We start from the raw sequence: 15,085 nt of genomic DNA, 5'->3' as shown, positions 1-15,085 counted from the left end.
TGTGTGTTATTAGGCCTAGGATATAAAGGAGAAGATAAAATAGGAGGAGGGGAGGTTTACAAAAAGGAATGGAAATTTTAAGAATAAATAAAGAAGATTAGGTCAAAGTGCGATTTACAGCACTAGAATTATAATAGCATAAAATTAGGTTTATGTAAACTTAAGCTATTGAAATTGAAAAAGAGAGTACTGTTCATTTATGAACATAAAACCCTCCAAAATATCTAAAAATTATTTTCTGAAAGCTAGAACACATTAAAAAGGGTAAAAATAAACTAAATTAAACTTCGACAGACACACATACATCGTTATACTGCATTTATTACTGCATAAAACGATAGGAAATGTTTTCTAATGATTTTGGCCGAAAAAAGAAAATCCGATTAAATATGCAAAATTTCATAAAGATAGAAAGACAACCATAAACCCTACTACGCACATATCAATTTTGGAAAGTATATACTTTCCGGATTCCAATCCTTATAAGGAAGGTATGTTTAGAAAGGGGAAAATGTGTAGAAAACACCCATGTAAATTAGAAAATCCGCAGAAATCATTTTTAAAAGTTATTGGCAAACATTTGCAATGTTAATTTGCAAAATTAATTTTATGCCCTAAATGACAAATTCTGAAATAAATCTTTTATGAAAGTTTATTATCTATGACTTTAGGACATGCTTAAGACAAAAAAAATATTTTCAGTGTTACTTTTTTCGCCCTACATGTGAAAAAAGGCATTTCTCACATTTTATTATAGAAAATTGCATATAAACAAAATAATTTTTTTTTTCTACAGTCAACATAATAATTGGGATAAAATCTTTAATTTTAAATGTAGAAGTCAGATAAAGAATCCTTTTTAGAGCAAATATAGTGCACAAAGTAACCAAGACGTTTTAGCAAAGTATGAATATCTAATGAAATAGATACTTTTAAATTTTGATATACATATCAGATAAAAATGTATAAAAAAAGAGATCAAAAACTATAAAACAAGGTATATATTTTTTTCACTCTGTCACTGAATAAAGAGCACTTTTAGGTTTGATTTTAACCAATGCAGCACTTAAACACTCATTTTTCAAGGTAAATAAACAAAATGAATGCAATTATACAATTAAGTCAGTTTAATAATACAGTAAGCCTTTTTGTAGCAATTTTTTTTTGTTGAAATTATTCTTTATTTCTATAATAAACTGTATTAAAATCTAATGATTTGAAAATTCGTAATTAAGAACTTCATTTTTACACTGTTTAGACATATAAATTACAAAGAAAAAGATTAAATCCTTTAAGTTTGAATAATACTTTATATATTTGCATAATAAAAAGTAAAACATTAAAATTGTTAAAGATTAAAAAAAAAGATAAAAATAAGTAATTTTTAAAATCATTTTGTGTCGTCTTCATAAACTATTTCCCCTTTTATATTTTAGTCTGGTAGAATTCATAATTATAAATAACCTTTCTTGAGCATATATATGTTTTATTGAAATTAATTATAAGAATGTAAAACATTTTTTGATTGATTTAATATTAACAATTCACCTAACATTTTGTTATTTACTATTTTTTGAAACTCTTTTATTCTTATTAATAATTCTATTTAACACAAAAAGCTCATAGGGAGTTGATAACCTTTATTTCTTGCTTTGTATTCTAATCAGGTATTTTTTTTGACTAAATTTTTTAAAACTATACAGCAGATATGGCTCAGTGGTTTAACGTCCGCTTATCTGTTGGGGAGGTGTCGGGTTCGAGTCCCCAGACCGCATCAATACTAAAGATGTAAAAATTAGTACCTACTGCTGCTCTTTCAGGCGTTAGAGATTTGGAGTAAGAGTAGGGGGGAAGCCTTAGCCCTAAATCAGGTATGCATGGGTGGTCCTTGGCATGGTACACTAGTGATCGAAAAACTTTGCTCAGTCATAGGTTGACTGAAAAGTCCCTGTGGACTAGCATTGTGTAGTAGCTAGCTAGTGTGTTAGTGGCGTTTGTTAGTTCATCTACTGGGAGTCACCCTTAAATACTAGGTTGACTGAAAAGTCCCTAGGATTTGATGTGACTTCATTGTGTCGTTGTCGAAACAGCGCCACGTCCTGTGCCTTGGTTGCATTAAAAGTCGCAATAATATCGTGACAAAAATCACGAAACCTTAACTCACCATCCATAAGGTTGAAGTGTAAATTACCCACAAGCCCTAATTAAAGTGTCAAGGGAAATGATGGGAAGGATGCAAACTCGAATCCGCGTCATACCAAAGACGTTAAAAATGGTACCTACCTGCTCTGTTCGGCACAGGACATCAAAGAGTTTGAGTAGGGGGAATGCCTTGGCCCCAAACAGGCGCAACTCACTACCATGCACAGTTAGGATCTCCAGACAAAGATCGTGCAATCAAAGGGTTGGTTGTCTGCAATGTACTGTACCACGGGTATGAGGTGAAGGACCAAGAGTCTGGCCTTGAGTTGACAAGTTGACTGTTCAGTCCAGGTTCAACTCACCCGCACGACATTAACATTAAAACTATACAGCATGCATGTTTGTGTCAATAATGAAGACATTACAGGTTTTTATGTACAAAAAGTTGTTTTAAAGCAAGAAAAATAATATAATCTTTCTAGTAACTAATGTCTGTATTTTGGTTTCTAAAAAAAGTACTATACCAACAAACATGCATGCCTGAAAATTAGTTTTAATATTCTAATTAAACAGGAAAAAGAAACTAAGTCGTCGTTATAATTATTGTTTGTTATTTTTGGTGTAAGGTTTTTTTTAATGAAACTTTTTTGGATCTCGTTAATTCGATTTCTGCGGATTTTCTGGTTGCCAGAAATGAAATCTACGCATCTTTTTTAGCTAGATGGCATTTGTCTGGTTAAGATTGGATAAAAAATTCTTTGGTTGGTTAAATTTAATAAGTGTGTACGTTAGAAGATAGATTATCAAATTACTGCATAGAGCACAAACTTTTTAGAGACTAGAGTGTGTTAGAGGTCCCTATGGCCAATAGGTTTTTTTTATATTGGTTTAAGAAATAAAAACTTTTAGTTTTAACACGCTAAGGGTCTTTTGTAAATCTTTTATGTAGGTATGTAATGCATATTTTGTAATATCTGATTATATTATTTGTTGAAGGAATACAAAAATCAACATTTCCGCCATTTACAAATCCTTGTTTTTTAAACAAACTAAATGATAAGTAATCGGGTAAGTTGTCAATATTAAGAAAAACAAAAGACTGACAAAAATGCAAAATAAATGTAATGCCATGTTTTAATTAGAATTAAAGATTGCAAAGCAAGGCTTCTACAAAGAAAGTAAACTGCAATGTAATACCAAGAAAATTATTTGTTGAGTAGCGCAGCAATGTCGGATGCGAGGCGAGTGTGGGTGTTATTACTCGTTCGTTAAAGAATAATTAAATAATATAAGATTAACGTAACTTACTGACAAACGACGAAAGTACGAGCAGGTAGATCTATCTATAGAGTAATTAAACTTTACAAACACGCTTGATGGAATTTTCACTAAAGGCGTACGGATAACATTTTCCAGTATTGCTTCGATACCGATTAATATCTGCTAGATTAAACCGATTCTCAGCAATGCTGAGAAATCGTGAATATCAGACAATTTCCCACGAATATCAAAGTAAATATCATAATATTAAAACAAGTATTGTTTGCCGGCCCTGAGGTTCCGATGGTTTATAATTTTTCGTTTTAATATCCGCGGAAAGCTGTCTATAGAACGACGCGATAAATAACAAATGTGCTTACCGATCTCAAACTTGTATCTGTCAAGTTGTCTGTCTTGTTCATCTCTGCCGCCCCTATAGCCGAATTCGGTCCGTTTTTAGTCGTCTTAAAAAGCGACTTTCTTTCCGATAGTTTCTTGCTTGAAGTAGAAGTTTTATTCTGATGAAAATTTGTGTTTGGAGTATTCTCTTCGTCTGATTGTTTAAACATGTCTTCATCCCAATCCAAGGATGTGTCGGCAAATTGTTCATCCTTTTAAAAGTTAAATATATTTTTTCAAATGCTTAAAATATTAGGTAAATGATGCATTATATGAAAGGAAAATCAATCTCTTATTGCAGCTATGCAGATGCTAAAAAACGTTGAAGTTCATCATAATAAAGAAAAAGATAGCAACATCTACAAAAGAAAAGCTAATACATCTTGGTATATGACAAACAAAAATTAAGAAACAAGCCATTCAATGGAAACTATTTTCTAGCAGACTGGCCAGCCAATTTTGAAAATAAAAAACGTACAAAACGTACACAAAAAAAATACGTTACGTACATAAAAAAAGTAAAAAAAACGTACAAAACGTACGTTCCTAATAAAAAAGATGTTTATATTTTCCTAGTTACCTATTATCAAAACATTTAAGTCTACTAGCGGAGAAACACCATAACGGACCATAGCGGACTGACAGACACAAGATATCCTATTACTTTATTAAAGAGAACTAGCACCTACGCTCCTAAAGACCTCTAGGGGCACTTGAGAAGGGGAGGGTTGAATTCAATAACCCATTTTTTTTATTTTAGATTTAAAAAGAAAAAGTAAAAAACATGGATAACAACATACATAAGTAGCGAAGCTCTAAAGTTTTATATAGACATCTGGAAAAATTTAACTATAAAAAATCAGTGAGCAATCAAAGTTCTTTTTGGGGGGGAGGAGGTAATTTTTTTCTAAAGTCGATTTCTCTTGGAAGGGTTGATGGTGATACTCTTCCCCAAAATAGTTATAAAACTTCCAAGAACCTATGAGAAGCTATACTGTTAAGGAGAACCATATCGGTTCAGCGGTTAGCGAGATCCTTTGGTACAAATAAACAGACATCCTATTATCTATAATACAAAGTAGAACGATGTCTGTCCGTCTGTCCCTTAAGATCTCGGTAACCACTGAACCGATTGGATTCTACTCTTCAGGGTATATACCTATTGGTCCTATGGTGGTTTTAAGCTATTTTTTGGGGCCACCCCCCCAAAAAACAAAAAAAATCAACCCCCCATTTTTTTTAAGGAGATATCCTTGGTCCTTTTTTTTGTAGGAGATATCCTTAGTCCTTTGTAGAAGATTTCTTTTGTAGAAGATTTCCTTTGTGGAAGATTTCCTTTGTAAAGATTTCCTTGGTCCTTATTTTTTTTTTTTTTACGAATTTCAACTTACACTTTTTTTGATCACCTCTTGGGGCAAAGCCCCTAGAGGCTAGGGGCGAAGCCGCTAGTTATGTACAAAGTATATCCTATTATAAGGACCAGCGACTACGCCCTTAGAGGCCTCTAGAGAAACTTGATTAAGGGGGAGTTGAATTCAAACACCCAATTTTATATTTTTTATTTAAAAATAAAAAGTAAAACACAAGGATGACAACATCCTTAAGTAGCTAAGCTCAAAAGTTATGGATGAAAATCTGGGAAAATAAATAAACAAGGCATAGAGTAGTGTCATAAAAAAAAACATTTAACTTATTCAAATAAATCACAAAACCTTTTTAAAAATATATAATAACGTGAAAATCTAGGAATAAATTCAGCCCCCCAACCAATAATCAAATCTCAATGAAACAAAGTGGAAGTATTGAGAATAAACACTTATACAATCCCTGAAAATTACAACCATCCATCAAGAAAATGAGTAGAGAAAATCATAAAAACCTATACATCTAGGAATCGATCTAGCACTGTAACAAATAGACAAACCTTAAAGAAACTTTTTGAAAATATGTAGAATGTGAATTTATCTATTTCCTGAAAATTTTAGCCGTCTATCTTGAATAGGAGTCGAGAAAATCACAAAAACTTGAAAATCTAGGAATAGATCTGGTACCCCAACCAAAAGGTAAATCTCAATGAAAATATGTAGGATGTGAACTTATTTAATCAAAAAAACAAGAGCCAAGAAAATCACGTTTCTCCGATGGCATAACGGACTGAGAAAGTATTTATAGAGTAGCTTCGCTTATAATTTTTCTAGTGAGAAGGGGGGGGGGGGTGGATTAGACCACCCCCATTTCTGTTTTCAATAGGGGAAGGGTGGTTATTTTTTTCTAAGAGTGATTTCTCTTGAAAGGGTGGTTGTACCCTCTCCCAGAACCTATAAGAAGCTACCCTGTAAAGGAGAACCATATCGGTTGAGAGAATGCCTTCGGTACAAACAAACAATTAGACAGACATACATCCTGTTATTACGTACTAAGTATAGGTATCCTATTATATAAAGTAGTAAGTTTTTTGTTTGATGCTTAAGATTTTCATTACTTCTGAACCGATTGATTTCAATTTCAGGGAAACTTCACTCAGTTACCGAGATGGTTTTAGGCTATTTTTCTACCATTTTGAATACAGGTTCTCGAAGGGATATGGAAGGACAGAGAAAATAGCCTACAACCTCTCCCAGATCATGTCGGTTCAGCAGTTAACGAGATTCTTCGCTACAGAAAAAAAAGGATTTAGAGGATTATACATATCCTAATATATAAAGTGTTTTATGCTTTTTTGTCTGTAACGAAAGATCTAGCTAACCGCTGAACCGATATGGTTCTCCTTTACAGTAAAGCTTCTTACATACCCTGAGATGGTTTTAGGCTATTCGTTTTTAGAAATAAGTCTGGGTATGGTTTTAGGCTATTTTTCTGACATTTCATATTCCTTCGAATATATAGCCCCTAGATGCTAGGGGCGCAGCCGCTAGTAATAGGATATTTTGTCTAATGCTAAAGATCTCAGAAAATACTAGTCTTTAATACAAAGTAAAACAGTGTCTGTCAGTCTGAAGCTTAAGATCTTGGTAATAGCTGAACAGATTCGGTTCTACTCTTCAGGAAATATATATACTGGTCCTGTGGTGGCTTTAGGCTATTTTCTTGGAGTGTGGAAAACCCAACCCCCCAAGAAAACAACCACCCCTTAATTTATTTTTGTAAACTAATGCAAATAAGCTGGGTGGGGCCTAAATGAAAAAAAAAAATCATCACAATATCTTTTTTTCGTTTTTTTACTAATTATGAACAAACGATCCTATGAAGGAGGGAACAAATCCTCTAGAGGATAGGGGCGAAGCCGCTAATCCTAGTAGTAAGTAAAAAGCTTTAAGTGTCCCACCCCCCAAGAAAATAGCTTAAAAATATTCCCTGAAGAGTAGAACCAAATAGGTTCAGTGGTTACTGAGATCTTAAGCTTCTAAAAGACAGACGGACAAACAGACAGACAGACATCATTCTACTTTGTATTATAGATAATATACTATTTTCGTAATACTTTTTATAAAAATACAAATACTTTTATACTTATATTTGATTCTTATTCTTTAAGAACTGAAGATACCAAAAAATAAGACTTCTTAATCCTAAACTGAACACCATATGATATCTCGGAAAATTTACTTAAGTATATATATAAAGAATTTGGGATCATGGAAAGAAAACAAAGTCATTCCTTAATTAGGACAGAAGTCACCTTCCTAGGAAGGACATAAGTAGCCTTCCTTAAGTGAGAATTTGTTAGATGAAGGGCATAAATTGCCTCCCTTAACAAAGATTTTGCAAGATTGAGGACATAAGTAGCCTCCCTTCACCTAACAAAACCTAGCTTTTTGGTCCTTCACATAGCAAAATCTTGCATAAAATTGGTTTTTGGTCCATCACATAGCAAAATATTGCAAAACTTAGCTTTTCTGTCCTTATTATAGCAAAATATTGCAAAACATAGCTTTTTGGTCCTTCACATAGCAAAATCTTGCATAAAATAGCTTTTTGGTCCATCACATAGCAAAACATTGCAAAACTTAGCTTTTCTGTCCTTCACATAGCAAATTCTTGCAAAACATAGCAAAATCTTGCAAAACATAGCAAATTCTTGGAAAACTTAGCTATTCTGTCCTTCACATAGCAAATTCTTGCAAAACATAGCAAATTCTTGCAAAACATAGCAAATTCTTGCAAAACATAGCAAATTCTTAGAAAACTTAGCTTTTCTGTCCTTCACATAGCAAATTCTTGCAAAACATAGCAAATTCTTACAAAACATAGCAAATTCTTGCAAAACATAGCAAATTCTTGCAAAACATAGCAAATTCTTGCAAAACATAGCAAATTCTTACAAAACATAGCAAATTCTTGCAAAACATAGCAAATTCTTGCAAAACATAGCAAATTCTTGCAAAACATAGCAAATTATTGGAAAACTTAGCTTTTTTGTCCTTCACATAGCAAATTCTTGCAAAACATAGCATTTATGTCCTTTACATAGCTAAATCTTTCAAAATGCAGCTTTTCTGTCCTAAACATAGCTAAATGTTGCAAAATGTAGCATATTCTTGCTATTTAGACCACCCATTCCTGGGATCTTAAGCTTCAAACAAGAAAACCTTACTGTTTGGTTATTGAATTGATAGGATTTCAGAACAATGATATTAATTTTGATGTTTTATAACTCTGAATTTTTTTCATTCATTTAAAATAGCCAGCTTTTTGTTAATAAATGTGAAAACTAAAAATGCTTTTAAATTTAATGATCTACTAGCTGCTCTACCCCTAGAGACCTTTTTTTTTGGGGGGGGGGTTGGTTAATTTTTACTAGGGGTGAATTCTCCTGGGAGGGTGGTACCTATACCTATAACCTATCCCAGAACTAATAAGAAGCTAAACTAAGTACAGAACCCTATAAGTTCAGAAGTTAACGAGATATACATACAGATAGACAGACACAGATCCTGTTACTTTTATTATAAGGATAGTAAAATATATGTTCTTGTGTAAAAGCTAGCTTTTCAAAATAAGAAGAAAAAACTTGACACATCATGCCGTCCGCTGTCGCGAAGTATGGTCTATGAAGATTAGAGTGGGTCAATTTTCAAAGTTTTTTTTTAATTTTTAATTCATCACAATGGATTTATTATTACTTGGATCTTACACGAGATTTGCATGTTCTATAATAAAGTGAACTCTCTAGTGGGCTAAAATAACGATCTCCCCCACCCAATTCTTTTAACCTATTCCCTCTTCTCTTACTGGATAAATGGGCCACAAAATAAAATCGAAGAGAAATTGCAACCAAAATTTTCTCCTGTTATAATATCAACGTGAATCAATACAGAACTTAGCAACTTAATTTGGCGACAACTTTTCTATGTAATTCTATGTCAATAAGATAGCGTGCTTATCAATTTCAAAATTAAGCCATCCTTATGACTTTTGACCCAACACGACCTGGGGTTGGTTAATTACCAATACTAAAATCTAATCACACAAAGTTTTGAAATTAAGAAATATTCTAATTTATTTTTTTGGTATTAATTAATATGAATACTAAGAAAATTTATAATCCCTTATAACTTTTCAACATATATATTTAATTGTAAAAAATTCCGAAAATTAACATTTCTTTAGCTCTGTTATTGGTCATCCCCCCATATAGTATTATAATGTCCATTTCGCAAAACGTACTATTTACAGGGATCTAAAGGGATAAGACAATTGCCGATAAGTTGATGTAAATCCTCAATGATTAAACATAAAATCATCCCTTCTGTAAGTTATAATTAGTGGTTGAATCGTTTACTATTAACAGGGATCTAAAATGATATTCAATTGCCAATAAGTTGATGTAAATCCTCAATGATTAAACATAAAGTTATCCCTTCTATAAGTTATGATTAGTGGTTGAATCGTTAATGGACAAGACACTCATTTTAATGTACCAACCAATAAAAATTCAATTATATTTCCCTAAGATTAAGCCAACGAATAAGATAACGTTACTATAAAACTTTGGAGACCAGTGTAATAAGCAGCTCAATGTACACTCACTCCTTGGATTATTACACAGTACCCAAAGTTTTATCTTAATAATTTCTCATTTATGGGCTCAACATTTTGGAGACTTTTTATTTAATTAATTATGTAAATTGATTTATCATCCATTGTGTTATCCCTTTTAATTCCTGATTTTGGCGTGATTTTTATGTGACGGCATGGGTCAAAAATGTTTAACATCAAAGACAATTCATAAATATAGAATATCTATAGTACAAAGTAGAACGATGTCCGTCTGTTTGTTTGTAGCGAAGGATCTCGCTAACCGCTGAACTGATCGGGTTATCCTTTACAGGGTAGCTTCTCATAGGTCCCGGGAAGGTTTATAACTATTTTTTTAGGGGGTGGGACATCCCCAACCTCCCTAATTTTTTTTTCTTTTTAAAACTAAAATTAAAATAGTGGGCTGGACTACCCCCCCAAGAAATTTTTTTTTACATTCTTTTTTTAAATCTTAAATACGAAATTTTGGTTTGATCAAACCTCTTGGTGCCCAAGCCCCTAGAGGCTAGGGGCGAAGCCGCTAGTGTAATATAAAAGATTTTAAGAAAAAAAATAATCAGGGACCGCTGAACCGATATGGTTCACTTTCATAGTGTAGCTTCTTACAGGACATGGGTAGGTTTATTGCTATTCTAGGGAAGGGTACCACCGTCCTCCTAAGATAAACCGTTCCTTGAAAAAATAACCCTTTAAAAAATCGAATGAAAAATGGGGGAGGAGTAATTTGTTTTTTACTTTTTCATTTTAAAAATAATATAAAAATGGAAGGGTTAAATCCAAACCACATCCACCTCAAGTACCCCTGGAGACCTCTAGGAGCGTAGCCGATAGTTTAAAATAAAACACCAACAGGCAACAATAAATCAAAATTCTTACAAATCTAAGCATACATAGTCTATGGTCTTTGTGTGTGTTCCAACCCATGCCGTAAACGCCCAACTAGCCACCTAGCCAAACAGTTTTTTTTTACTTATTTCTTTATTATAAAAAGCTATCTTTTAAAAAAATATATTTTTTTACTATGCTATTATAGTAATTGTATGGTTCTTTTACAATTTATCTTCGTATGAGACCAATAAAGGTTTAAAGCTATTTGGGGGAAGAGTACTACCACATTCTTAAGAGAAATTGCCCTAGAAAAATGAAATAAAAATTAGGGTGGGGAGACTTTCCCCTCTTTCCATTAATATGTCTATAGCATAGCAGTTAGTTGATCATTAAATTTAAAAGCATTTTTAGTTTTCACATTTATTAACAAAAAGCTGGCTATTTTAAATGGATGAAAAAATTCAGAGTTATAAAACATCAAAATTAATATCATTGTTCTAAAATCCTATCAATTCAATAACCAAACAGAAAGGTTTTCCTGTCTGAAGCTTAAGATCCCAGGAATGGGTGGTCTAAATAGCAAGAATATGCTACATTTTGCAACATTTAGCTATGTTTAGGACAGAAAAGCTGCATTTTGAAAGATTTAGCTATGTAAAGGACATAAATGCTATGTTTTGCAAGAATTTGCTATGTGAAGGACAAAAAAGCTAAGTTTTCCAATAATTTGCTATGTTTTGCAAGAATTTGCTATGTTTTGCAAGAATTTGCTATGTTTTGCAAGAATTTGCTATGTTTTGCAAGAATTTGCTATGTTTTGCAAGAATTTGCTATGTTTTGCAAGAATTTGCTATGTGAAGGACAGAAAAGCTAAGTTTACCAAGAATTTGCTATGTTTTGCAAGAATTTGCTATGTTTTGCAAGAATTTGCTATGTTTGCAAGAATTTGCTATGTGAAGGACAGAAAAGCTAAGTTTTCCAAGAATTTGCTATGTTTTGCAAGAATTTGCTATGTTTTGCAAGAATTTGCTATGTGAAGGACAGAAAAGCTAAGTTTTCCAAGAATTTGCTATGTTTTGCAAGAATTTGCTATGTTTTGCAAGAATTTGCTATGTGAAGGACAAAAAAGCTAAGTTTTGCAAGAATTTGCTATGTTTTGCAAGAATTTGCTATGTTTTGCAAGAATTTGCTATGTTTTGCAAGAATGTGCTATGTTTTGCAAGAATTTGCTATGTTTTGCAAGAATTTGCTATGTGAAGGACAGAAAAGCTAAGTTTTGCAAGAATTTGCTATGTTTTGCAAGAATTTGCTATGTTTTGCAAGAATTTGCTATGTTTTGCAAGAATTTGCTATGTGAAGGACAAAAAAGCTAAGTTTTCCAAGAATTTGCTATGTTTTGCAAGAATTTGCTATGTTTTGCAAGAATTTGCTATGTTTTGCAAGAATTTGCTATGTTTTGCAAGAATTTGCTATGTTTTGCAAGAATTTGCTATGTTTTGCAAGAATTTGCTATGTTTTGCAAGAATTTGCTATGTTTTGCAAGAATTTGCTATGTTTTGCAAGAATTTGCTATGTTTTGCAAGAATTTGCTATGTTTTGCAAGAATTTGCTATTTTTTGCAAGAATTTGCTATGTTTTGCAAGAATTTGCTATGTGAAGGACAAAAATGCTATGTTTTGTGAGGTTTTGCTATGTGAAGGAAAGAGAAGCTATGTTTTGCAAGATGAAGGACATAAGCAGCCTTCCTAATGTAAGAATTTGTTAGACAAAGGACATAAGTCACCTCCCTTAAGTTAGATTTTGTTAGATGAAGGACATAGGTAGCCTTCCTTAGACCAATTTCCAGTGACTTCTGTCCTAATTAGGAATGACTTTGTTTTCTTTCCATGATATCCAGAATTTGAAAAAAATTATTGTAAAATCTATTACAGGTTAGTTGCACAAAGTGCATTTAGACTTGAAATTAGTCAACTGCATATCATTTTCTGTTCAATTCTTTAAACTATATCTATAAAACACATATTTCAAATCCATAAATTTAAACTATAAGTTCTAAAAACATACATATATCACATATTTTACCTACATATTTTTGTTCTATGAAAATTTAAGATATTATTGAATTTATATTTTATAATACACCTATAGTTTTTGTTAAAATTTTCGTACAAAACATACAAATTACTTTTCTGCTAATATTTGATTCTTATTATTAAAAAAAAAACGTAAAACGTACAAAAATACAAATTTCAAAATACGTTACGTACACATATCAAAATAACGTCCAGAACGTACACAGATTCGATGCGTAACGTACAAAACGTACACTCTGGCCAGTCTGCTAGTAATGCGTTTCATCTAAGAAAAAAAATCATATCCAATAAATATGAAATATGCCAAAATGAAAAGTGTAACTGAAAATGTAGCCTGTCTTCCAAATTTTCGCCTGTAAAACATGTGTGACACACGAACAAACTATACATTTTGGAGACCACTGTTTTGGAGTTCCCACGGGCAACAAAAATGAAGAGAAAGTATTTAATTTGTAAATAAAAAGCATTACTTAAAAATTATAAAAAAATACCTTTTCTGGTGTATCAGGAATAATAGACTCATTGTGGGTGTCTGTGGATTTATTTGTAACATTACATGCATCCTTCGTGGCTTTTCTTCTCTTTATTAATCTACTCCAATGAGAATTCATACGAGAATCTGATAGATCAAATAATCTTTAACATAACATAATCACCAAGTACAATTAAATAATGTCATTTTTTCTGTTATTTGGCAGTTTTATCTGTTATTTATTGGAGTAACCTCTCCAAACCTTTCCAGGTCCTATGGGAAGCTTTATTGTAAATGAGAACCATATCGGTTGAGCGGAAAATGAGATCATTCAGTACAGACAGACACGCACAAACAGTCATCCTGTCACTTTTACATAAGGATTACTTTACAAGTATACTTTGAAAGAATAAACATTATATTAAAGATTAACCTTCAGCAACAATATCATCCATATTAGACTTAAGTAAATCAGTAGCTGATATATTTACAAGGCTTTCTTCAGTTTTCTTACTTTCTCTAAAAGCATCTTCTGGTGAACTTTCTAAATGTGAAATTAAAGCTTCTGTGACTGATTTTACTTCTTTGGATTTAATATCAGAAATTTTTGGAGAAACAAATTCTTTTTCATGATTGTGATTGACAGTTTTACTGCTGCCACTTAACGAATCTAAATTTGCAAAGAAGTCATCATTTCCATCCTCCAAATGTTTATCAGATTCAGTGTTCGCTTCTACTTCATCTTTTTCTTTACGAGTCTCTTTTCTGTTGCCACTATTTGGCTCTAAATTAGCCAAGAAGTCATCATTTTCATCATCAAATGCTGTTTCTGCATAAGCATGAGCTTCTTTTGTTTGAATTTTTGGTTGAAACTTTTTAGAAATTTGAGATGAGACAAAATCTTTTTGCTTGTTATGACTAGATAATTCTTTATTTGCGTTGCTATTGTAGCTATCTGTATTCAAATTTGCCAGCAAGTCATCACTTTCATCGCCAAAAATAGCCTGAGAAGCAAAACGTTTTTTATTTTCTAATTCAACAATTGCTTCTGATATTTCATTTTCTTCCTCATCACTAACAACAACAACTTCTTCAAAGTTTGCAGAATTGGATTCTTTTTCAAATAAGTCATCATTACTATCCAAATTAATACCATTGAGAATCAGAATATTTTCCTTTTTAGCCTTGTCACGTGTAGTATCTTTTTCATTATCAATATCAACATCAATAACTTCAATATCGTTGTTAATGCACGAATTGATATCTTTAGATTTTCTTTTTGCAACTTTTTCCTTCTTTGTATTTCCATTGTCATTTCTGATATCAATAACTTCAATGCTGTTGTCTGAATGAATATCAATTTTCCTAGCCTTACTTGTGTTTAAAGCATCCTCATTGGCAGAACTATCATCGCTGAATCTACATTTTCTTTTAGCTTGTTGTTTCTCAAGTGGTGTAAGTTCAGTTTCTTTAGCTTCACTGTCAATCTCATTCTTTTTAGTTTTGTTTCTTGGCTTTCTCTCCTTTCTGGATTTCGTTCGGAGTTCAATTGATGAACCTTGAAATTATTAGCTATTCAATCTTACAAAGTTAAAGATTAGAATTAGTGATGGGAATCCGGATCCGGAATCCGAATCCGGAATCCGGAATCCGCCCAATTTTCAGCCAATTTTGGAATCCGAATCCGGATCCGGAATCCGTTTTTTATAGCGGATTCCGGATTCTAAATTGGTAGGCTAAAATTACCGTCTTTTTTCTTACAACTCCCTCTGTTTGAAGGCAAAGATAAAAAAAAAATTTCTACATAACAAATTTTAATAATTACTAATGTGATGTAAATGTTTTAGTTATG

At 32.2% G+C, this 15,085-nt stretch overlaps 3 protein-coding genes across 5 annotated transcripts in view; 2 read left to right on the top strand and 1 right to left on the bottom strand.

Moving 5' to 3' along the window:
- The window catches only part of LOC145330701 (26S proteasome non-ATPase regulatory subunit 8-like), a 142,564-nt gene that overhangs the window by 37,832 nt on the left and 89,647 nt on the right, over positions 1–15,085 (top strand). The window lies entirely within an intron of this gene.
- Positions 1–15,085, top strand: part of Rpn1 (regulatory particle non-ATPase 1) — a 137,920-nt gene that overhangs the window by 37,841 nt on the left and 84,994 nt on the right. The gene's annotated exons all lie outside the window — the stretch shown is intronic.
- The window catches only part of LOC145330603 (Fanconi anemia group J protein homolog), a 42,770-nt gene that overhangs the window by 1,850 nt on the left and 25,835 nt on the right, over positions 1–15,085 (bottom strand). For all 3 annotated transcript variants that reach the window (XR_013883516.1, XM_080175246.1, XM_080175259.1), the window contains exons 26-28: positions 13,667–14,791; positions 13,253–13,380; positions 3,783–4,013 (exon numbers count right to left, since the gene is read on the bottom strand). Coding sequence is in view for 2 of the 3 variants with exons in the window: in XM_080175246.1 (XP_080031372.1) it covers positions 3,783–4,013; positions 13,253–13,380; positions 13,667–14,791 (1,484 nt within the window). In the remaining variant the exon portion in view is untranslated. The remainder of the gene's footprint in view (positions 1–3,782; positions 4,014–13,252; positions 13,381–13,666; positions 14,792–15,085) is intronic.

This window comes from Acartia tonsa, chromosome 1 (assembly GCF_053477335.1).
Source record: "Acartia tonsa isolate MP-2025a chromosome 1, ASM5347733v1, whole genome shotgun sequence".
NCBI classification, from domain to species: Eukaryota; Metazoa; Arthropoda; class Copepoda; order Calanoida; family Acartiidae; genus Acartia; species Acartia tonsa.
The sequence above is the reverse complement of the archived record's forward strand: the minus strand, read 5'-3'. Positions and strand labels throughout refer to the sequence as shown.